Source organism: Hyalella azteca, unplaced genomic scaffold, assembly GCF_000764305.2.
Source record: "Hyalella azteca isolate HAZT.00-mixed unplaced genomic scaffold, Hazt_2.0.2 contig2316, whole genome shotgun sequence".
NCBI classification, from domain to species: domain Eukaryota; kingdom Metazoa; phylum Arthropoda; class Malacostraca; order Amphipoda; family Hyalellidae; genus Hyalella; species Hyalella azteca.
In genome coordinates this window covers 288,198-312,559 of record NW_025932596.1, presented here as the reverse complement: position 1 = coordinate 312,559, position 24,362 = coordinate 288,198, and the positions used below count along the sequence as shown (strand labels likewise).

General features: G+C 35.2%; 2 protein-coding genes across 2 annotated transcripts in view; both read left to right on the top strand.

Moving 5' to 3' along the window:
* LOC108672034 (epsin-2) overlaps positions 1-9,805 on the top strand; it is a 37,326-nt gene extending 27,521 nt beyond the window's left edge. The window contains exon 12 of the mRNA XM_018159647.2: positions 3,961-9,805. Coding sequence (XP_018015136.1) covers positions 3,961-4,544 — 584 coding nt within the window. The 3' untranslated portion in view covers positions 4,545-9,805. The remainder of the gene's footprint in view (positions 1-3,960) is intronic.
* Positions 9,806-20,615: 10,810 nt separating this feature from the next.
* On the top strand, positions 20,616-24,083 carry LOC108672040. Its single transcript, XM_018159652.2, has one exon. It carries the CDS (start codon positions 20,639-20,641, stop codon positions 23,918-23,920), a length of 3,282 nt encoding a protein of 1,093 aa, XP_018015141.1. The 5' UTR covers positions 20,616-20,638; the 3' UTR covers positions 23,921-24,083.
* Positions 24,084-24,362: the final 279 nt, after the last annotated feature.

The following is a 24,362-nucleotide window of genomic DNA, read 5'->3' as shown; positions in this document are numbered from 1 at the left end:
GCATTACTACTGCGTTACCACTGCATTACCATTTAACGCACTGCCTTTGCATTATAGCATCACATTACAGCCAGTATATGTGTGCTGTCGTAACTTTTGCTTGCTTGATAATTGTTCAACTGTGCTGCAAGATATCTTATCTTTGTTCAACAATGCTGCATGTTAAAATATCTTTGTCTAACCATGCTGCAAGCTATCAGGTTATCTTCAGTTGATAAAGCATTTGCTGACATTTAATTTTACAGTTTGTGCACCAGTATAATTAGTTACCCATACAAACATTCACTAGTATTATTATTTACTCACACAAAACAGGTTGTTACAAAATTTTGTGATATGCACTAAAATTGAAAAAAAGTAATAATAAAATAGTCACATTTTTCTAATATCTTGATTTGTGTTTTTGCTGCTTAAAAATGGTAAGCAAACTGGCTATGCTGTGTGTTCCGTGTTGTTTTTAAAATCCAATCAAGATGAATTCATTTTATTCTATGCTACATACTCAAGATGCAATGAAGAACATTTGTCTTTTTATTTCTATGACTAGGATATTTATTTACATCTTATTTAGAAGAAAATAAATCTTAGTAAAGCAATATACTATTTCATTGCATTAATAAGTGTTCTATGCATGTATGCTCCACATTGTACACAACACAATATATTCACATTTGAACACCATCCCTATTTGAAAATATGCTATGTAGGAAAATAGCTTTCCTATCTATTACATACACTTGAAGGCTATTTGATGCTAAATTATTTTCCTGTGTTGTATATTATTAATACAGCAATTTTCACTTGAATATTAATACAACACCCGATAAATCAACGCATCAGCAAAGTCAACATTGCCAAGTTGCATGATGATTCCACTTGCCATGCATGTTGAGAATGTGCAATTGCTTGCCTTAAACTTGATAATAAATTTACAATTTTTATAAAATTCTTTTCCTTCCTGTCCAGGTATATTATTTATGTGTACTTGTGTGTTTTATAATAATTTTCAGATGGTTTTCTGGTCTTTTTTCTTAATATTTTCTTCTATAATTTAATATCATTTTGTAACTATCTCTTGTTATGTCAATTCTCATGAAGGTGCATTCTTCATTATCATTGCCATGCTGCAGTTGAGCCTAAAATAATGCATATTTTATTAAACACAATTTTTTTACATAAAACCGGTGTGTTTTACATTTTTCTTTTTTCTAGCAAATTTTCTGTATTTTGTTTATATGAATGTATACATGAAATGCCATGAATATCCGTTTTGTTTATGTCTTGCCTTCGTTCCTGTATTGCAACAAAGGTGTAGCATTTATGTGCTTCTTTTAATACTTTATTATAAAACTTGACTCTAATGCTTTTATTCCCTCTCCCTCCTTCCCTCACTTCCCTCACTTCCATATCCAATACCCTCAACTTTACTGCAAACGTACAAATTTTAACATTCTTGAGAACATATTTCTCATTGATATATTTTATCATCCATTGAACACAAAATTTTTATCCTGTCTAAATATATCCTAATCTATTCATTTCTCACTATTACTCTAACCTTTCACTATTTCACTGCATTCTGTAAACACCGTCCAAACCTTTAATAAAATACCCATGAATCTTTCAAAACTCCTCTGTATTAAACCCACATTTTGTCGTATTTATTTGACTAAATTTGTTTCATTGTCATTTTGTTGTTGTTTTTGTCTTTGATTTGCATTTCCTGATTGATGCTCGACTTTGAATCTATGTGTCTTTTTTAATATTCAAATAATTGCACACAAATTTTCATGCAATTTTAAACCAATATTAATTCAATAACAATATTAATTTAAACTCCATTACTAAACATTTAAACATTGTTTTTTTATGAGTGATGAATAACTTTCTCATTTTAACTTTTCGTTTCATCAAGTTCTGAATATTTTGCATTTTATGATTCCTTTGTTTGCTCTTGATGCAATGCACATGATGATCAATTCTGAACTTGCCTGCTTTTTCCACACTAATATTATTGGTTAATATTATCTTTGCCTATAATTCATCAAAGTTAATAAAAAATTAACTTCTAATTTGTCTCAAGCTATTGTGAACTTCCTGCAATTGTTGATAATTAATGATTGTCTTTAATTAATGAATGCAAAATTAATGAATCAAATCACCTCTCATTGATACGTTATAATGAAAATATATTGAAATAAAATTATTAACTCGAACTTGAATGTGGTTCTGCCCGCATTTTCTGCTCTTGGAGGAATTGTATTCTTAATGAAATTCCATCTAACTTACAATTTGTGTTCTATCTCATACAACAACATTCATTCTTCCTATATTTTTTGTGAGGTTTTCTGGTTCTTATCATGACGTTTTTTGTCCTGACATTCGATTTATTGAAATTCTCTTCTTGATTATTGATTGACTTCCTTGACTTTTTTTCAATTCCTGTCAAGCTCTTGTGTTTTGTGTCATGCTTGTTCACAATTCATGCTACATTTTACAATGAATTTGTTGTATGGAATGATGGGCTTGCTCTTAAATGTCTTTAAACTTGTTTTGAACACATTGAATCATTTTTCTAAACATGTTGATTCAAGCTTTGAATGTGTTAAACATGTTTTGAACTTGTAAAAAATTGTGTCTTTGACTGGTACATAAAGTGGTCGTTGGTTGTTATAACTGTTCTCAAATATTGTTCTTTTGATCATTTTTAATCATGTTTAAACAAAACACTAAACACGCTCTGCACTTGTTTTCAAACTATGAGAACATGTGTGCATGTTCACAATGCTAATAATGGTCTGACAATGTTTCATCAAGCATGAATGAATACGCTGATCATGTCTATACATCATTAAGCATGAATAAATGTCTAATGATGCATGCTGATTATCTCTGTTTGCTTGTGATGTTTATTGTATTTATATACTTCACTGCTTTTCATATAAGCACACAAATCATTTCCTTCTCAAGTTTTGTATTTGTTAATAACGTAATTAATTTCGTAATTTTACAAAATAAAAATAAATTTTAAAATCGTCAATATATTTTACATAAAAATGATTCATTCAACATGTTGATCTGAATGTGTTCACTATTAGTTTATTCATCATACATCCACTTTGATATTTTCTATTATTTTCTGATATTCATTCTTTCTTGTGCTGAATTTCATTCATTGAATCTCATTGTGTCCTGCAAGTCCAAATTAGATTTTTTGTTTCCATCTTGTTTCTCCTAAATTGTCCTTGGTTGTTTCTTTTCAAAATTTAATAATTTTGATTTCTTCCATGCACTTTAATCTCACAAAACATTCATTTCCTTCTTGCACATTCATGCTTAAATTTCTTCACTGCCTCAATCTTTTCTTTCTATTTTATAATTTCTCTGATTTCTTATACATTTCTGGATTTTTTCTTTGATAAATCATATCGAAAAATATATCATTTCTATATTTGTTATCAATATTTCTTTCTCTAATTTGTATTATTTTAACTTAATTAATTTCTCTTGTTCAAATTATTTTCTTCTTCTCTTGACTTGAGTTCCCCCATTACACCTAACTGTACTGCTAATTATTTCTATCTATATTAATTACTTTTCACTTTTAATATCATGCTTTCTCTCATTAATTAATCACTTTCGTTTTTCAATTCTTTTTTTTCTATATATTTTTTCTCTGAATAATTTTTTCGATTTTCTAATTAGTTTCATTCTGTCTACTAATGACGCTTCTTTGTTCTCTAACTACTTCTATTTCTCTTATAATTACTCTTCTATTGCTGTTAATTACTTTTATATTGCCCATAATTACTTAACTTCTGCTATCAATTACTTCTTTATTGGATTTCTGAAAATTCTTCTGAACCTAATTACGTTTCTTCATTTCTGAATAATTTATTTTCATTTTTGTATTCCATTTCCATCACACACCACTTCGTTGTTACCGTTTCCACACCACAGCCAACTCCAGCGCTCTGTCCACCTCGTTTCCTAACCTGAGCTTCACAGGCGTTGCTAACTCCACACTCGCACCAACACCTAACGTTCTCTTCTCTTCCACCAACGCCATCAACGTAAACACCAACAATAATCCTTTCACCGCCCTTTCCACCGGCACCAACGCTTCTTTCAACGCCCTTTCCACCGGCACAAACACTTCTTTCAACGCTCTTTCCACCTGCACCACCACCCCTCTCACCACCATTCCTACCAGCACTTCAACACCATACTTCAAAACAGACAATTCCAACATCATGGACGCATTCAACACCAACGTCAACAACAACGACATTTTGGCTACAGCTTCCCCCATCCCTCCCCTATCCCAAGACTTTTTTTCAGGCGCTAATCCCTTCAGTGGGAGCGTGATGGGAGGGGGGGCGGTAGGGGTTGTCCCTAACCCCTTTCAGGCCGCCCAGTCCCCCAAGCCTTCAATTAACGAGCTAAGGGCATCAGCAGTGGGGGGTTTCAACGACCCCTGGGGGGCACCACCCCATAACAACGGCTTTGCCGCCCTCTCCACCAAGGGCAATGACCCTTTCTAGCCTTCTAAAACAAGAGCAAAACCTCCTCTAGCCCTCTAAACCAAGGGCAACAACCTCTTCTAGCCCTCTAAACTAAGGGCAACAACCTCCTCTAGCCCTCTAAACTAAGGGCAACGACCGCCTCTAGCCCTGTACACCTGGACTAGTTCAAAGCTCGGATAATATCATTGAAGGCTTTACTTACCAGCGGAGGGATCTAAAAGTCCATGAATATTGTATGTGGATTTGCTTTGTTATAAAGATGACTCAAGTGCATACTTGGTAGATGTGACTATGTCCTATGTTCCAAAAAACGGCTCGGCTAGAAACGGTTGGACCGGGGGTATTATTGGCCGGCCGTCCCGTGAAATTCGACCATAATGGTTTGGGTTTCATATGTTAACTTAGAAAAAAACGGCGACATGTTTTTTTCGACGCTTCGACCACCCACTAAAACGCCCGTCATATCGTTTTTTTCGTTTTTGAAATAGCGGTAGAGATGCGCCAGTAATGTATTCGGCAGCGTTTCGTGAAAATGTTTGGTTGAAAATGAAAAAGATGTATCAGGAGTTTTTTTTGTCGACTGGTTGAAAATAATCTTGTCATGTATTATTCTTTTCAATTACCCAACTTATTTATATATGGTATCGAGACAGAAAAAAATAATATTTAATGCAGTTAAAGAGTATGAAGTTTTTATACTGACGACTTTGACTATCAAGTTTTAATTATTAAATTTGCAGTCCAAATTTTTTTTTGAAATGTCTTATTTTGTTATGTGTTTATAAGAAATAACATTTTTGATTAACAGGTGAAGTTTTGTTTCTCCGATTACCTACCTATACAAAAACCTGTGTTGCATGTATACTGTACTTTGTATACTGCACTAACATAAATACAAGTACTGTATGGTGATGTAGTCTATTAATGGTGACGGAAATCCCCTCATTCATCGTGATCGTTGATGCAGATATAATGAGGATTAACCATGATTATGAAAAATGTTTAAAGTATCAACTCGAGTTCATCCAGAAGCTGCTTCTATGGTCTTCTTTGTATACCGTCAGCCTTGCAGTTCAGTTTCCGTCGAGTGATTGATTTTGAAAAGTAAATTGGCCCTTAATTTGGGAAGTAGTGATTGGTTTTGAAAAGAAAATGGGCCCTTATTTTGAAAGTAAAATATGCCCTCATCTATAACATTTTGACGTGGTTTTGAAAATAATTAGAAACCAAAATGTTGAGAGAGAACACGAGATGTGGCTAGTTGTACTTGCAGTGTCGTATTTCAGGAACGAACGAAATATATTACGCGCCGCCTGTTGGGAGCGTCGATGTACATTTAGAAAGCGGCAAATGGGATTTGTATATGCCAGTACCCACCGAAATAAAAAATATCCTGAGTAAAACTAAGTCAATCATTATTTACAGTTCTTGGCTTCTGTTACGGAATATTTTTTCACTAGAAAATAGTTTTTTTTAATTAACCACATTGTTGCACTCATAATGCCTAACATATCTTATTTGGTTAATGTCTTCAAACATCTTTACTAAGTAAATCATCTTCCAAGACTAAATCTAACCATGAAATATTGATGTATCAAAAATTCATGCTGCACTGACGTCGTTTTTTCCAATTCCAACTAAAAGCAAGAAATAGAATTCGAGTTTCTTCCGCAAAGTAAAATTTTATACAGCGAAATTTCAACAGGTAAAGGCCTATACAAAACGTACATTTGTTCGCAACGTCGCTGTTGTATCTGCCCAGCTAGCTTTTGATACATTAAAGTAAGTTGCATATTTACTCTTAACTTGTACAGATTACCTTGTAATTAGTGGCTAGCTACTTGCATTTCTAAGCGTTTGACTTTGACATACTTAATATTAGTAGCAATGCATGCTATTCGTACGGACGTTGCTTCTGATCATATTCGCTCTTTTTTTTCATTTTGTAGTTTGTTTAAATTTAATTGATGGGTTGAAACTTATTTTTATGTCCGACATTTCTAGGTTGAGGGCCTGAATATAACTTGAAACTTTATATTAATTGAGTGACGTTAAGTTCTGGGTTTAGATTTTCTTCTAAGTTTCTAAGTTTGTTCTGTAACGCGTTTTGACTAATTCTAACTTTATAGCGGGTTCTATAGATTTGAAATAGGACGTTTTTTTCAAACTTGAACCTTGGATTTATTGTTTGGGTTATGTTCTACTGTAGAAACTGATGTGTCTCTATTTCAAGCAGCATTCTTCTTTGCTTATTTTTACTTCTAATTGAACCGTCAGGTAAATAACCGTAATAAAACAAACTGTAAAAACCTCAAATGTCTTCATCTTCTGTGTTCTTTCTGTAGCTGTCTTTTATGTATTTTTCTTCGTTAATCAGGTACGCGATTTTTGAAAGCTTATACGAATTATTTCGAGCTTACGATGATTATGTCGAGCTAACTGCCGGTTGCTCAAGCAAGTCAAGTTTTTTGAAATAATTCAAATTATGTAAGAACTCATTCGCTTTTCTATTACACTAATTCCCATTATATATGTCAGAAAACTATTATGTTTTATTTACTTTGCTTTATTCGTCCGCATCGTGCAACCTTCAACTATTGCTAATTGCACCTATGACTACTTATTTTTAAAATGATCCATAATGGATATTATGAATAATTTATTAAATAATCAGTATGACTGCAGTGCATCATCGCTTTGTTCTATCGCTCGTGCATTTCCCTGCTGACTTAAAAAACTCATGTGCAAAAAAATTTCATATGTACGATTTTGTACGTAAATTTCATCACATTTGTGGCTTGTAGCGTAACTCAGTTCACAAATTTCTGAATGGATGCTCACGGCAAATTCATCCGGGCAGAAGCAAAAATATTTATACATTTTGATTTTATATTGGATAAATGGACAAAATTGCCGTATAAATTGAAAACTTCCGTTTATTTATAAGTTATGCGGATATTAATCACTGAATAAATACATGAATATTTTGAGTAAAAGCGGCGTAAGAAAGCCTGTGTTCATTATTAGCGTTGTGTGTTCAGTAATCTCATCGTCCTTTCACATACACTTCATTATTCGCCATGCTATGTCATACCTTCTACTTCAGCGCAGTGTACGTCATTTTCTTCTTGTCGGCAAGTTAACAGTAAAGAAATTGTCTTAGAGAAATGTATGTTGATTACACATACGCGTATACTATTACGATGATCGTAAATTCGTCTTCGTATATTTTCGCATGACGCCTAAGTTTCACCAAAAAATTTGCAATCAAACAAGTTTCTTGCAGTCGCGTTTTTGAAATTCGCTATCAAACTCTTGGTTTGCATGAGAAATAATCATATCTTGTACTTTAAATTCTACGTTCTGTGCTCGCCTACAACGCACATCTTGCGTAAATTGTTGGCATTCAAGGAGAATTTATTTCAAATGTATCACAAGAAAGTTTTTGACTATTATTTGTTATCATGAAGAAGAGTTTTATCTTCTGGCAGCTTTGGTGCTCCCGATACTCAGGATACCTTACTTCCTCGCTTCTTTCATATTTTCTTTATAATTCTTTATTTCCTTCGTTTCATCTTCATTTATTATCTTTACCATTTTTATATCTCCGTCAATGCTTTCCATTGATCCTCATACTGCAAATGACGTCTAAACAATGTTGATTACGACTTGATTTCGTTACAACGATGTTGATTTAGAGTTAATTTCGTTGAAACAACGTTGATCACAAGTATAAGTTGTCCAAGTAACGTTTAAAACACGTTATTTCAACATCAGATGCCGGGTGTGAATTCTTACAGCATTTTCCGGCGTAGGTTTGATATGTAGCCTCCCTCCAGCTTCCTTCCTAGATCAGCACGTTGAAACTTGAGTTTCCTAAACTTGTAATTTTTTAAATCCATATTTTCTCTAAAATGATGCGATTGTCAATCATATTTATTCAATTTTAAGTGCATCGCTACTTAGATATGTCCGAATTTTCTGTGTTTCTTGATTTAAAATGAGTTCTCTCTACACCACATGTGAAGCAAATGCCTCTATGCTATCTTCTCTAACTTCTATCGAACGCGTTGGACTCGTATTTATTGTTTATTTGTATTTTAGAATATCAATGCCTATTTCATCCCTTGATTGCGAACTTTTTTACGACAAGATTCATCCCTGTGCCCGTGAATAATATCTTTATTCAAGCTATACTAAAATTATGTATGTTATAAATCATTTACTTTGCTTTGTTTTACCTAATTTTATTTACGGCCTAGGAAGGAAACTGCGTCAACCATATTAGCAAAAGAACGTTACTTTCAACGCTAAATATGATCGTAAAGTGTCACTTTCCCTGTAATCTTCGCTTATTTATATTCATTTTAACTTATCGTAAATTAGTTATTATTTAAACGCAATATCTATGCGACTTTCATGTTAGAATAACTGTACAGCAAATTGCATGTTTTTTACCTCAAAAAATTTGCCTGAAACTGCCTAGCATTAATGGGTATCATGAGACCAATTTCTCGATTTTGGTCAAATTAGAATATATTTTCCTTCTATAAAGCCTAAAAAATGATCGCACTGAATCAATGTTATGTTGATTGATTTGCATCGTTCGTTTGCCGCAGTTTAATTACGAGTATTTCTTTACCTTCGCCGCCTGTGTTGTTCATTTTGCTGTTGGATGTAATTTATACTTTATTTTAACGATAGTTTATTTTTTGTGCACCCTAAGCGTTCGAGTATGGCAACATCACGTGCAAAAATTTATGGTTTACTGTATTACATGAATATAAAGGAATCGGTTCTAAATGCTTTCATTCTATAAATAATGATTTTTCCCACCATTGTGCTTCAGATTTAATGACATGTGCCGTGTTTGTTTCTAAAGTTTTCCTGAAGTTGAGTGCAAAATCACCAATGTTCTAATAATTATTTAACTGACAAGTTATTAAATTCTTGCATCAAATTATACCGTGAAAACCTGTTGTTGATACGGCGAAGATTCGATCTAGTTTTTTTTCTATGTCGACACGTTTGTTGCTTTATCCATAATGATATTCCTACCTAAATTATTGATCAATCTTCAACCGGCCATGTAGACAACTGCAATTCCAGGTCTTTGTTATTTCTATCTATATTATGAAAACGAACGAATCATATTTCTTGTACTTCATTGCAAACCAACTTCATAATCTTGCGCTTTAGGGGCTAAGAAATGCTAATATATTTTTTGTAGAGCTCCCAACACTTGTATTTTTATGAGCAATAAATTATACCTACATCTCCTTGATAGCTTTTCTTACCCAGCGAGGATTGGCTCTACAATGGAACTTTTCTCTTCACTAAATACTTGCATCCCAGTATTTAAAACCGAATAAATCGCTAAGTAAACGTTTTAAATAAACTAATGCAAGTAATTAGTTTATTGCACTGATTGGCCCAGTGGTTAAAGTTCAGAGTACCAGGATTGGCGCAGAGAGGCGCGGGTTTGATCCCAGCTCTGTGCGCCAGTTTCTGGTCAGAATCGGCAAGGAGGCCGGGCGGTTAAGCAAAGAAAATTTGAAGCAGTGAGTTGCGACTTGCGAGTTCAAGCCCGCAACATGCTGTGAATGTTCTGTAATGTGAAGGATCGTCGACAGGCCTACGGCCTAATGAACGCTGAAACCGCTATATTATTATGTTACAAGTAATGCCGTCGATCAAGCTCCTCAGAAGATCAACAAAAAACTACTAAGTGTACAGGGCCTAAAGAATCAAATTTGTTATTACGTAGCTGATAACTTGTAGGAACTATTCGCGTAAGCGATGCCAATATCGTTTAGTATTGAATAAAGCTTTGTGGGATCTCACTATTCTAGCCTCAAAGTTCATGAACAGATTCTAGAATGACATCCACAAAACTTTAATGGCATCTCTCCTTGTTTTTTCAAACAAGGAGAGATGGCTTTTCAATTTTCTTTCTTAGATCTTGATATTTGAGGGAGGCCACTAGAAGAGTAACTCAGACCAAATACCTGCCAACGTTACATAAATCAGTACACAGAACACATACATATCATAGGTCGTATCAGCTTATCATCCTGCTTACCGGCGGCATGCGCCAGACGAGCATCACTATTTTCGCCACCTGTTAGGAGACCCGAGTTCATATGCGGTAGGTATCGTTTAATTATGTTCAATTATGTTAATGAGCAAAATGTGGCAAAATATATTCAACTTTTGCAACTGTTAGGATCGGATGATTACAGAGAAGAATAATAACTGTACATTTTTATGTTCTAATTTTGAGCTCGACTAAGTAGGTAATCAGAAAAAGAATAGCTGGTGTTATTGTTGAAAATTTTAGGACTGTGAATGATTTGGTGCCAAAGAAAGGATAGTGCTCTGACCGGTCCGACACTTCAGCGAACTCGCGTGCGAACTCGCCTGCGAGCTCGAATGGAAAACCTAACTTAATTTTCAACTGTGGCACGCATAACTCCGTCAATAATGGACGGATTTTCTTCAAATTTGAAATATAAGTAGATAATATCAGTACGCTGCGGAGGGTATTTTTTTCAAATTTTTTCATCACTAATTTTTTTTTAATACGGAAAACCTAACTTAATTTTCAACTGTGGCACGCATAACTCAGTCAATAATGGACGGATTTTCTTCAAATTCAAAATATAAGTAGATAATATCAGTACGCTGCGGAGGGTATTTTTTCAGATTTTTACGTCAATTACTTTTTGTTAATGCCACAAAATACTGAAACTTGACCTGACTTAATTTGAAGAAAATCCGTCCATTATTGACGGAGTTATGCGTGCCACAGTTGAAAATTAAGTTAGGTTTTCCGTATTAAAAAGAAAATTATTGATGGAAAAAATTGAAAAAAATACCCTCCGCAGCGTACTGATATTATCTACTTATATTTCAAATTTGAATAAAATCCGTTCATAATTGAAGGAGTTATGAGTGCCACAGTTGAGAATCGGAAGTGCTCTGCCGTGTAGATTCGATTGCGGGCGCAGTTATTACAGTTGTTCATGTCCGCTGATATCGTTCATAATTTTGCGAAAAAATATTATCGTAAAAATTAAAAATTTGTGAATTCTGTATCTTTTTGTAATTGTATGAATTTCCAGAGTACATTAAAAAATACGCTATTTTTCAACTTTTGTAATTGATAAATTTCAATGCAATCTTATAAAATAATTGTGTACTCCCAAGATATTGGTTTTCTTTGAGAACTAACTAAAAGTTTTCTGAATGTACCTACTGACGGCGCCGCTAAAAAAATTGAGCGCATTTGTTTGTGGTTTCTTCAATCTAAATTCTGAAGTAATGTACTCTGGTTGTATGATAATTTGCTCAAACCAATGTGGTATTTTTGTGAAGCGTCCATAAGTGCCGTTTCACTTTCAATAAAAAATTTCTGTCTCACAACTTGTGATTATCACTCAAATGGAGTCATTCTAACCTCTTCCCCATTAAATTTCCTTTGTCATTATTGAACTAGGAGCAAGATTCATTAGTAAACAAGATAAAAAAGTTCATAATTTTGCGAATTGTGATTCAAGTATTAAATTAGTCTATTCTTGCTTGGTTTTTATTGGCTGAATGGTTCTTATTGCAGGGTTTTGACCAACTTTTTCAAATACGGTTCGCGAAGGCAAACTGAATGCAGACATACCAGCGTACGTATTATCGAGGTTAGGATTGCATTCCTGCTTCTAACTTGTTGCAGTTGGAAAATCGATTCAATTGACAACTTTAAATTATCTTGTTTTCTGTGTTAGACTTAGACTGTGTATATTGGTGGTAAAGTGGTTACCGTACTGGTAATCGAGTATTGCTGGTTGTAGCTTGTGAATTTTGATAGGTAGGTATGTTGAAGAAAGATGGAAATTTTACCCGATGCACTCAACTTGTTTCTGTATGGTGTACAGTTCAACAGTTGTACTGTACTCTCAGACTAAATCTCAGAGCAGTAAGAGTGAGTGTGCTGTGGACTGACACTTGAGTTGCCTTTTGCCAAATTGCCACCTAGCCATTCAGCCAAGGTTGCCACCTTATTTTTTACAATTAAGCAAATTTGGAATATTGGGCAAACTTTTTCTGAAATTGCAGCATAAAACAGTAATTTCCAATGTTATTTTTGGGAAACGCGAGAGAATATAGGCAGGTTTCTTACCTTTTACAAGACAAAGCAGCTGCAGCTGGTAAAATTGGCCAAATTCACAGTCCTTTTTTTTCAAATTCACAGGTGGCTTCAGCCTAATTTTCTACTTAGACTGTTTAGTTAGACAATAGGTTTCTGAACTGAGGTCTGAGTGAAGTTAGTGAACTCCTGGTCCTGACTCCAGAAGTTAATAAAGATTATTGAATTGTTATGTTGGCAGTCAGGCATGGAATATATCTACTTGCCACTTGGCAAGCCACTACCGTAAACTGGGGTAACTTAGACTCCCGGGGTAACTTAGACCACTTTTTGTTTTTTTAACAAAAACCCCCAAAACTCAAAAACTATTTGACATAGAAAAATTCTGTCAATGGGCATTAAAGGCCTAATACTGAGGCAGCGAGGCTACATAACAGATAACACAATAGAAAGATTTAAAAAGTTTGCATATCTAATAGGTTAAAAAACTAAAAATGTGACCCACGAAAAAAAGTCATTATTTAAAGCCTGTCGGAGTACCCCCTCCAATTTTTTTATTTTTTGGCAAAATAACTCCAGGTTTTGATGCATTGTAGTACAACTCTTCTAGTTACATATGTTATGCAACAAACAAATTTTAGGAAAGTCTCGTAGTTTGCAAATGGGGGGCGCCGCCCCCCAATGGGGGAACTTAGACCACCTAATGTCAGCCCTGACAGGGTAACATAGACCAGCTTGGAAATTAATTTAAAATTACCATATATAACATTTCATGTTTTCTACAGAGTCTTATATATGGTAATTTTAACTTGATTTCCAAGCCGGTCTATGTTAACCCTGTCAGGGCTGCCATTAGGTGGTCAAAGTTCCCCTGTTCGGGGGAACTTGGACCACCTGGGGGGCGGGACCCCCCATTTGCAAACTATTAAATTTTCCTCAAATTTGTCATTTGCATATGTAACTAGGAGAGTTCTACTACAATGCAACAAAACCTGGAGTTATTTGGAGTTACTTTACCAAAAAATATACTAATTGATTTTACCAAACAGTCCAAGATACCCCCAGAGCTGGGGTAAAAAAGACCATCGATTTTTTTTAAATTACATCAAAACTATGAAAGGCAGGAGCCAGCAATTTATGGTGAGTGAAGCTAGAGTATAGACCTGTATTTTGCATGTTTCAATTTAAGTTTAACTTATCTAGTTAAAAAATGGCATCATTTAAAAAAAAAAGTGGTCTAAGTTACCCCAGTTTACAGTACTGGATTTTTGAGCCGTGGTTTAATGGGTTTGGAGCCGTGATTCCATTTCTTTGAGCTGTGAATTCCATATCTTGGCCGTGAAAAGCCATTTATGAGCCTCAAACTTGTTATTTACAAAGTCCCATGCACATGTTACCACATATTTCTAATTGCACCCTAAAACAGTCACTAACATTTGTTTCACTTGAGCAGCAACTGAACAAGTGATAATGCGGTCTGACTGCTCTGACTGCTCTGACTGTCTGACTCTGACGTGACTGCATACTGCATATTGGCAAAGCAGAGTTTTTTAGACTCTCCCTCAAGTTCATTTTTGAGTCCTATAAGTAGACAAGTAAAGCATAGTGGCAAAGCAGAGAGTTTTTTAGACTCTCCCTCAAGTTCATTTTTGAGTCCTATAAGTAAACCAGTAGAGTATCCTGGATACCAGCATTATCATACATAAGAAATTGGTTTAAATAGTGGTTCCTTAAGTGGGCAATATTGCCACCCTAGGGGCCGTGGAAAAATGTTGGGGGCGTAAGGAAGAAGAGGGCGGTAAGGGGGATGGTAGTCCTAAGTCGAAGTCAAAAGTTTCCAACGTTTGTTTGACAATGTGTACACAACACAAGCAGCACATGAAACTTAGTATATACCATCAAATGGGGTAAAAAGGGACAGTTTTGAGCGTTTTTAGCACATTTTCTTATTTATGGAAGGAAAAAATTCACTATTGTGCTTGCCATGTCCGTCTGTCTGTCTGTCCGTCCGTCCGCCCGTTTAGGCTCTTTTTATTGCTCTTTGTGAGGGCTATCGAATGGCATCTTAAAAAAAATTCCATATGCCATTTGTAAGGTGCTAGATGCAATATAAAAGGCTCCTGAATTAATCTTGAAATGGGGTAAAAAGGGACACTTGAAATAAAACTCAATTTCAAACATTTGAAGCATGCAGAGTGTACTTATCCACTACTAACAGTACTCTGAAGTCCTCCTCTTTCATTTTAGATGATGTAGATGTAAAATAAATAACATTTTCTGTGATTTTACTTATTTTCCTTTATTGATATATTACCATATTCATTAATTACCATATTATTAATGTGATATTACTGTATCCATGGACATGCCATTGAGCATTGACAACGACCTTGTCCACTGCAAGCTTCATATCAGCAGCCATGTAGCATTTCTTCTGTATCTGTAAGCTTACAGGATGATTTGTAATTTTGCACAATTTTAATTGAGTCTAGTGATTAATTAATTGATTGTAATTTAATTGAAAAGTAATTGACCTAAAGCATGATTTTTCTCCAAAACCTATGATGGTTGTCACTAAAACATCATTTTCTGTTTCATGTATGTTTTTCATGATCTTTTTTGTTATAGTGAAATCACTTGACTCAACTAAAATTGTGCAAAATTACAAACCATCATGTAAGCGCACAGATACAGAAGAAATGCTACATGGCTGCTGATATGAAGCTTGCAGTGGACAAGGTCGTTGTCAATGCTCAATGGCATGTCCATGGATACAGTAATATCACATTAATAATACGGTACGTAATTAATGAATATGGTAATATAATATCAAAAAGGAAAAACAAGTAAAAATCACAGAAAATGTCATTTATTTTACATCTACATCATCTACAATGAAAGAGGAGGACTTCAAAGTACTGTTAGTAATGGATGAGTACACTCTGCATGCTTCAAACGTTTTAAAATTAACTTTTATTGCAAATGTCCCAGATAACCCCATTCCCAGAGGTAAATCGGAATGGTTTTATTTTGCCTTTGGCACCTTAAGAATAGCATATGGAATTTTTTTGAAGATGCCATTGGATAGCCTTCGCAAAGAGCTATAAAATGAGCCTAAACTTGTTTCTGAAATGTTTCATGGTAAGAAGGTATTAACAAAAATGCCCAAAACCATCCCTTTTTACCCCGTTTGATGGTAGAAATATGCAGCATTTCCAATTTTGAAATGAGTACAAAGTACAAGCAATTATAATAAACTTATACTTTCTTCCAGGCTGCAGCCTTGCAGACATGAGCAAGATTGGAATTTTTTATGAATTACTAAAATCTTTTGGCTCTGTAGTGACATATTTTCAATAAATTTGGAATCTTTTGCCCTTACAGCCCAATCATGCACTTTTGTTAATAATGAAATGAGAGATTATTTTACTAGTACAAATGGCATGCATGCAAAAATGGCTGGTAAGCTCTTGTTATGTCTGGAAAAGGTAGATATATTTTGAAATTTTAACTGTATATTATTTTTAACTAGATGAGATTAACTGGTTTCTGAAAATGAACTGGTTTCTAAAAATCTGTCATTTGCAACTATACAGGGTGTCCCAAAATAAACGATACTCAAGTTTGAATGGCTGTAACTCAAAAAATAGTAATAGTTTGATAGAACTTTCAGTGACGTGTGCTAAAATCGGGCTTGCGCAAAGTTTTAGTTAGATCATTTTGCATAATCATTATGTTGTATTGACATGATTTCTTTCTGCTGTTTTATTTTTTGTATCTTTGGTGAGACAAAAACATGGCAATCTTTGGTGAGAGGCAATCATGACAATCTTTGGTGAGACACAATCATGAAAATCTTTGGTGAGACACAATCATGGCAATCTTTGGTGAGACACAATCATGGCAATCTTTGGTGAGACACAATCATGGCAATCTTTGGTGAGAGGCAATCATGACAATCTTTGGTGAGAGACAATCATGACAATCTTTGGTGAGACACAATCATGGTCAATCTTTGGTGAGAGACAATCATGACAATCTTTGGTGAGACAAAAACATGGCAATCTTTGGTAAGAGACAATCATGGCAATCTTTGGTGAGAGGGAATTTCAAAACCAAAGATTGCCTCTCACCAAAGATTGCCTCTCACCAAAGATTGCCTCTCACCAAAGGTTGCCTTTCACCAAAGATTGCCATGATTGAGTCTTACCAAAGATTGTGATGATTGTCTCTCACCAAAGATTGCCATGTTTTTGTCTCACCAAAGATTGTCATGATTGTCTCTCACCAAAGATTGCCATGATTGTCTCTCACAAAAGATTGCCATGTTTTTGTCTCACCAAAGATTGTCATGATTGTCTCTCACCAAAGATTGCCATGATTGTGTCTCACCAAAAATTGCCATGATTGTGTTTCACCAAAGATTGTCATGTTTTTGTCTCACCAAAGATACCAAAAATAAAACAGCGAAAAGAAAACATGTCAAGACAACGTAATGATTAGGTATGCAAAATTATCTTACTAAAACTTTGCGCAAGCACGATTTTAGCACATGTCACTGAAAGTTCTATCAAACGCTCATGGCTACATCGATCTGTCTGATTTTTGGTGAAGAGATGCAGAAAAACATAGGGAACAAATCTTGACCTTTCAAAAATTTTTAACTTTATTACTTTTTGAGTTACAGCCATTAAAATTTGCATATTGTTTTTTTGGGACACCCTGTATATGGATATATATACTGTATTTGCCTAGTCACCTGTGACTTGTCACTAAAAACTAAAATACTGCTCACTACTACAATAAGTACAATTTTTAGGGTTAGATATCCAAATTACATCTACAATGCTGTATTAATTGCCCTAAATAGATGTTCAGTTTTGTTTATAAAATAGATTGTTTCTATTGAACCCCAGCAAATTAAGCACTATGGCTACTGGCAAGGTATTTGCATTGATCCAAATTTACAATTTTATGGAATATCTTTGTATGATAATGCTATTATAATAAAGCCAAACTTAAAAATTCCTATTTATAAGCCACTTGTGAATGAGACCAAAATGCCAGTTCTCACAATCAATTTTACCTGTTCCTATGGGCTATGGCCCTTGACCAATTTCTTCAGTTAAAGATGCGTGAAATAGAAAATTTTTGCCTGCAATTTTCAAAAATCAACTGTGAAATTATTTTTTCTGCCTAATATACCCGGTTTGCTGGTATTAATGATAGGTACTTCACTGGTTTAATCACAGGACTCAAAAAGGAAGTGTTCTAAAACTCTTTGGTATTTGGTTTGCCAGTATACTGTCAAAGTCATGACTAGAGGTTTCCTGACATTTTTGGAGCTGCAGGATTCTTGCTAGACAAATTTTGTCCTGTTTAATTGTTGACAAAAGTGCACAATTGAGCCACAAATTAGCAAAACTTTTTTACTTTTGAGGCAATGATCTGAAAGTTAATATGTTGAAACTTTCTTGATTTTACAGAACTTAAATTGTTATTTTATCACTAAAAAAAATAACAATGCATAAAAAATTTGTTTATATTTAAAAATTAATTATGTAGAGGCAACATTGCTGATTGTAATTGACAAGTTAACAAATTTTGTTTCAACATGGCTGCTGAGAAAAATTTTCATGAAATGCCTCAACAAAATTTTTCTCCAATTTTATTTTTTGTTTATATTTGTAGATTTTTGTTATTACACTGGGTAACAAATGAATAGCTGAAGTATTATGAAAAATGTCAACACTGACCTCATTTGGAAGTAGAGTTATGGGTGCAGAGGAAATAACTATGATAATAATAACAATAATAATAGTAATCAGAAATGTACAGGAATCCATGCTGCCAGGCCAGTGCCTGTCAGTTCCTTATCTTTAGGCTTGAGTTTAATTTGCTCAAGAAAATTGGTTCATATTATTCAATTTTAATATTTTAAAAAGTGTTTATACATTTTTCAAGAAAACTCAATACAACCTGTCACTGTCTATGGCTTGATATAACCATTGATGAAAATCAATAACATCTCAAGTATTGTTGATTGACAAGCAAATAACTGCACAAAGCAAATTTTATCTTTTCAAAGAAAAAATTTCTTACCAAAAACAATATATAATGTATAGAATTTTTCTATCTCATTAAATATTTCAACAAAATTGGTACCGTAAAAGGGGGTTACTTTGACCATTTTTTTTAAATGATGCAATTTTTTTACTAGCTAAATTAAACTTAAATTGAAATGTGCAAAATACAGGTCTATACTCAAGGTTCACTCACCATAAATTGTTGGCTCCTGCCTCTCATAGTTGTGATGTAATTTCAAAAATTATGGTCTTTGTTACCCCAGCTCTTGGGGTTTCTTTGACTGGGTGGTAAAATCAATTTTATTTTTTGTTAAAATAACTCCAAATAACTCCAGGTTTTGGTGCATTGTAGTAAAACTCTTCTAGTTACATATGCAAATGACAAATTTGAGGGAAGTATCATAGTTTGCAAATGGGGGGCACCGCCCCATAATGGGGGAAATGTGACCACCTAATGGCAGCCCTGATGGGGTAATATTGACCGGCTTGGAAATTAAGTTAAAATTACCATATATAAGACTCAGTAGAGTCTTAAGACATTAAGAAAAAACATTAATAGGTGTATCAAACATAGAATATGTTATATATGGTACCTTGACTTTATTTCCAAGCCAATCAATATTACCCCATCAGGGCTGACATTAGGTGGTCTTAGTTCCCCCATTGAAGGGCAGCTCCCCCCATTTGCAAACTATGACACTTTCCTCAAATTTGTCATTTGCATATGTAACTAGAAGAGTTCTACTACAATGCACCAAAATCTGGAATTATTTTACCAAAAATAAAAAAATTGGAATGGGTTCTATGACAGGCTTTAAATAATAGCTCTTTTTCGTGGGTCACATTTTTCATTTTTAACCTATTAGATATGCCTAATTTTTTATCTTTCTATTGTGTTACGAAGCCTCAGTATTAGGCCTTTAATGCCCATTGACAAGATTTGTCAAATAGTTTTTGAGTTTTGGGGGGTTTTGTTAAAAAAACTAAAAGTGGTTGAAGTTACCCCAGGAGTCAGAGTAACCCCTTTTATGGTATGCATTTATATAGATAACTTGCATAAAAATTGAATCATTTTCAAGAAATGGCTCCTAGAGGTTTGTGAGTAATTTTTGACAGGTTTACTGAGAACCCCAAATGAACATTATTTTATTTGGTTTAAATTTCTATGTTGGGAATTATGATTAACAATATGGAGAGATTTCAAAACACAATTTTATGTACCTATAGGTATTGTTTTGAAGTAAATTGTTTATATTTTATTCCTGTGTCTGTTTGAACTCACTAGTTTACTAAAAGTCTGAGCATAAAGTTCTAATGTTGCTTTTTTTTAACTATCCTCATAAATTCTACAAATGCTTTCAATCTTGAATCATTCATTTGTCTAAATATAGAAGAGTATATACATTCAAAATTTAAACAAATTTGCCCTCATCCGTACATGCTGTGCCTAATAAAAAATACCAATTTCAAAGTGTAGGTAATATATATGATGAATATCTGAAAGTTCATGATGAGGGAAATTTCTGTATTATGACTATTTTGTTATTGTTTGGGAAAAATGCTTATGTTCTGACTTCTTGCAGGTCAATTCATTCAACAATGAGGAATTAAATATAATATTGATCATTTCTTCTGCATCATTTGTTGTAATTCAAGCAAGCAATTTGAATTATTTATGGAAAATTTAGTGCAGATGTTCTATTATTTATCAATTAGTTTTCCCAATTTCAAATTTCAGAGTATATTATAAATGCAAAAGTATGTAGCATATAAAAAGTACTGATATACATATAGTTGAAGTATCAAGTATATATATATAAAAATTAAATTATATAATGATTAACATGTAGGTTTCTGTTTCCAGATTTAAATTGCTAAGTGTTTGAATGATGGCCCATCAGGTCAATACTAAGGATGTAAATGGGCTGGATTATTTGGCATATGCAGCATCTGGTTCAATGTGTGAAGGTTCTCAGTGTCAACCAGCTTCTGCAGGCATTTCCTACTCGATGGCAATGGGTGATGTTTCTTACGGTCGTCTGCAATCTGTAGTTCCTGTGAGAAACAATTCTGATGGCTCGCATCCAGCACATCGCGTGGTACAGCTTAGAAATATGGCTCCTAGCTTAGGCGTGGCTGCAACTCAAGGAGAAAATGCAAGTTATTCAAATGCTGAAGCTTGTCACTCGATGACACCAGGATTTCAGCAAGCGGAATCCTCTCCGATATCTTCTCATATGAAAAGTAGTCAGTTGCAGCAACCGCTGTTAATTTTAGCACCACTAACTGAGCTATCACAGTCGTCCGCGTTCCCTGCAAACAATAAATCATGCCACAACTCAACAGCAGTCGGTGATGCGAACTCGCTGGGACACAAGATGATTGGAGGTGCCAATTTGTTCCAAGAAGTTTCTAATCCGCCAGCTCGTAGCATTAAGACTGACGCGAAGTCATTTGTGAACATGCCTCAACAATTTAGCCATCCTGTTTTAGTGCCATACACAATTTCGAACTCAATTGATGGTCAAATATCGCAAATTAATTGGTCTCCCTCTTCTAACTCTCAACAAATGATTACTCAAGGCGTCGTATTTCCACATTACCAAATAGCGAACATGTCAGCCCAGGCTGGCTTGCTATCTTCAGAGTCTGTGTTTACCACAAAAGAACTTGTCTCTCCCGGGCAGATATTCTCTATTTTACCGAAGACTAACGTGATTCAAATTCACTCCCTACCACACGCTTCATCTAATAATATAGATGAACCGGCGGGTATTGAAGTGAACGATGAAGGCACTAACAGCAATTATAATTGTTCATCGTCTTATCCGTATGCCGGTAATGTTTTTGCTTATTCCTCACAAAACAAATCGGAAGATGATGGTGGTCAAATCATACTCCCCAGTTTCCCAACTGAGGTTTGTGGCGAACCTGTTGATTCTGTTGTTGTTTACTCGCCACACAGTCAACCCACCGGAAAGGGAATAAGCATCAATACGTCCAGAAATAACCAAGTTATTGTTAACTCTAGCGCCCCATCTGTAACTAGCACTGAAATTGAATTAGTTCACGGAGTCATGTCCTCACCTCAAATTTCCAACACGTTTCCACTAACTTCTTCCGTGGTACAAACAATTCAAGGGAAAAACATTTTTTGCAATGGGCCTTTACAGCCACGGATTGTGGAAGATACAGAGGTGGCGTGTGATCGTATCGTTGTTGATGTGCAAGGTTCTCCGCTTATTCTTGGTCTACCTTCCTCTTCTGTTCGTACCGAAACATCTATACCGGTTTCTAACAGTGTTGTGAACCGTCCTTTGATGGCGAAGCCAAAACTTGCACCTGCCATCAACTGCCCTATTATTAGTAGTAACGTGCTCAACAATACTTCTACTGGTGACGAGCAGATGACTTCATCAACTTCAGAAATGACGACTAATAATTCAACTAAATCGGGCCAAACTTCATACACCTGTCCGGGTTGTACGATGGTTTTCACTAATCTATATTTTTATAAGCGTCACTTGAAAACTCATGGGTCTGAAAAAAGAGGTTCACTCAACATGAAGTCAAAAATAGAAATTATCAAGCGTTCAAAAGCTGGAGAAAGATTGACTGATCTCGCACTCGAGTACAATGCTGGCAAATCAACTTTACTTACCATAATAAAAAATTCCGAAAAGTATTTGCAACTGGAAGAGGGTGGTAAACTGTCTGCCGATCGCAAGAGATTACGAAAAGCTGTTAGAGAAGATGTCGAGGAAGCTGTCTATATGTGGTACCAACAAGGAATGAAAATGAACACACCGATTACTGGGCCCAAATTATGCAAGAAAGCTAAAGATTTCGCTCTCAAACTTGGTCACAAGGACTTCAAAGCATCGAACGGCTGGTTGGACAGATTTAAACACCGAAAAGGTCTACAGCTGCATCGTAATGTTAAACCTATCAAAACCTCAGTTGCAGGCTACGATCTGCCTGATTTGGATAACAATCCTCAGAATTTCAATACTGTTACTTTACCTACGTTGCTCATGGAATACGAAGCCAGAGACATATTTTTTGCCGATGAATTTGGCTTATTTTTTTCGGCACTCCCTGATGATTGTGTTGATACAAGTCTTGTGAGATGCTGCAACGGAGGCTTAAGCTCTAAACGTCTCACAGTCCTCGCTTGCTGCAACATGAATGGTTCTGAAAAGCTTCCTCTTGTGGTCTTGGGCCGTTATAAAGTGCCTAATACTAACGAACTGCTTAGTAAGTTCCCCATACAGTATTATTTCAACTCTAAGTCTTGGATGACTGCAAACTGTTTCAAAACTTGGCTAATAAACACAGACAATTGGTTTAATGAAACTAAACGTAAAGTGTTGCTTCTCGTCTCCTCTTCGCCTGTACATCCCACAGACATTGGGCTAAATGCCATCAAAATAGTTAGCGCTCCCCTCATCTTCAAGGGGCCTATGAAGTTGGGTATTAATAAATGTGTGAAGCAACAGTACCGGCGATCAGTAATTGAACTTGTGTTGGACATACTCTCGTCTCGAAAATCTGATCCTGGTTATCCGAAAACTTCGAAGGTTTCCTTGGTGCAAGCTCTTCATTTCCTTGCAAGAGCATGGCAAAATGTTAGTACGACAGCGATTTGCAATGGATTTCTTCGTGCGGGTTTCTCTAAGTATGGACCCTGGTCAGTCAATGATATGTCAAGTAACAGTTTGGCTGCGGACAACCTCGAGCTCTTGCACAGCCTTAAAGAGAATGGCTTCAAAATAGACCCTAACTTTACGTTCAACGATTTCGTATCGTTTGACGACGATGTGCAAGTGTGCCAGTTAATGGATGATGATGCGATAATTTTTGCAGTCACTGCCAAGGAACAAGCAAAAGAAGAGTCTGAATCTGAGTTGGAGGATGTGGGCGAGTCACTCCCCATTGTTATCACGAGGTCTAAGCTCGAGATGACCAGTAGTAGCGCCAAAATACACAGCGATACTAATAAATGTGACTCTTTCAATGAAAATGCGTTGTTCTGTAGCCTACAATTTCTACAGTCGCATGTTCAAAAGAAGACGCCGGCTTGCCCTGAACTTTCTTCTGTTTTTCTCAAATTACATTGTCTCATAGACGAATCATTGATGAAGATTAAGTCTGGTATCACTGTTTGACAGTTTATACAAGGTGATTCATGGAAACTTCCTAATTTGAAAGCTTACTGAAAAATAATGAAGATATCCTGTCAATATAAATTTCATTGAAAAAGACATCACCTGAATTTTTATATCACTTAGTTTTAGACATCGGGCAAATGACGGCCCCTATTGTCAATGCATTCCGTTCAACTCGCTGAAGCATATTGACGCTTATGTTGACGATGGCTTGGCGTATGTTGTTCTTCAAATGAGGTAGGGTTCTTGGACAGTTATTGTAAACAATGATTTAAGACAACCCAATAAAAAAATCACACGAAGCCAAATCGAGGAATCGGGCTGGCCAAAAGGAGGTCACCTCTCAAGCAGATGAGGTGCTCTGCAAAATGTTGTCTCAGAAGATCCACGAACATAGCAATGTGTGGGCCGTGACTCCATCCCGATGGAACCTGATATCCTT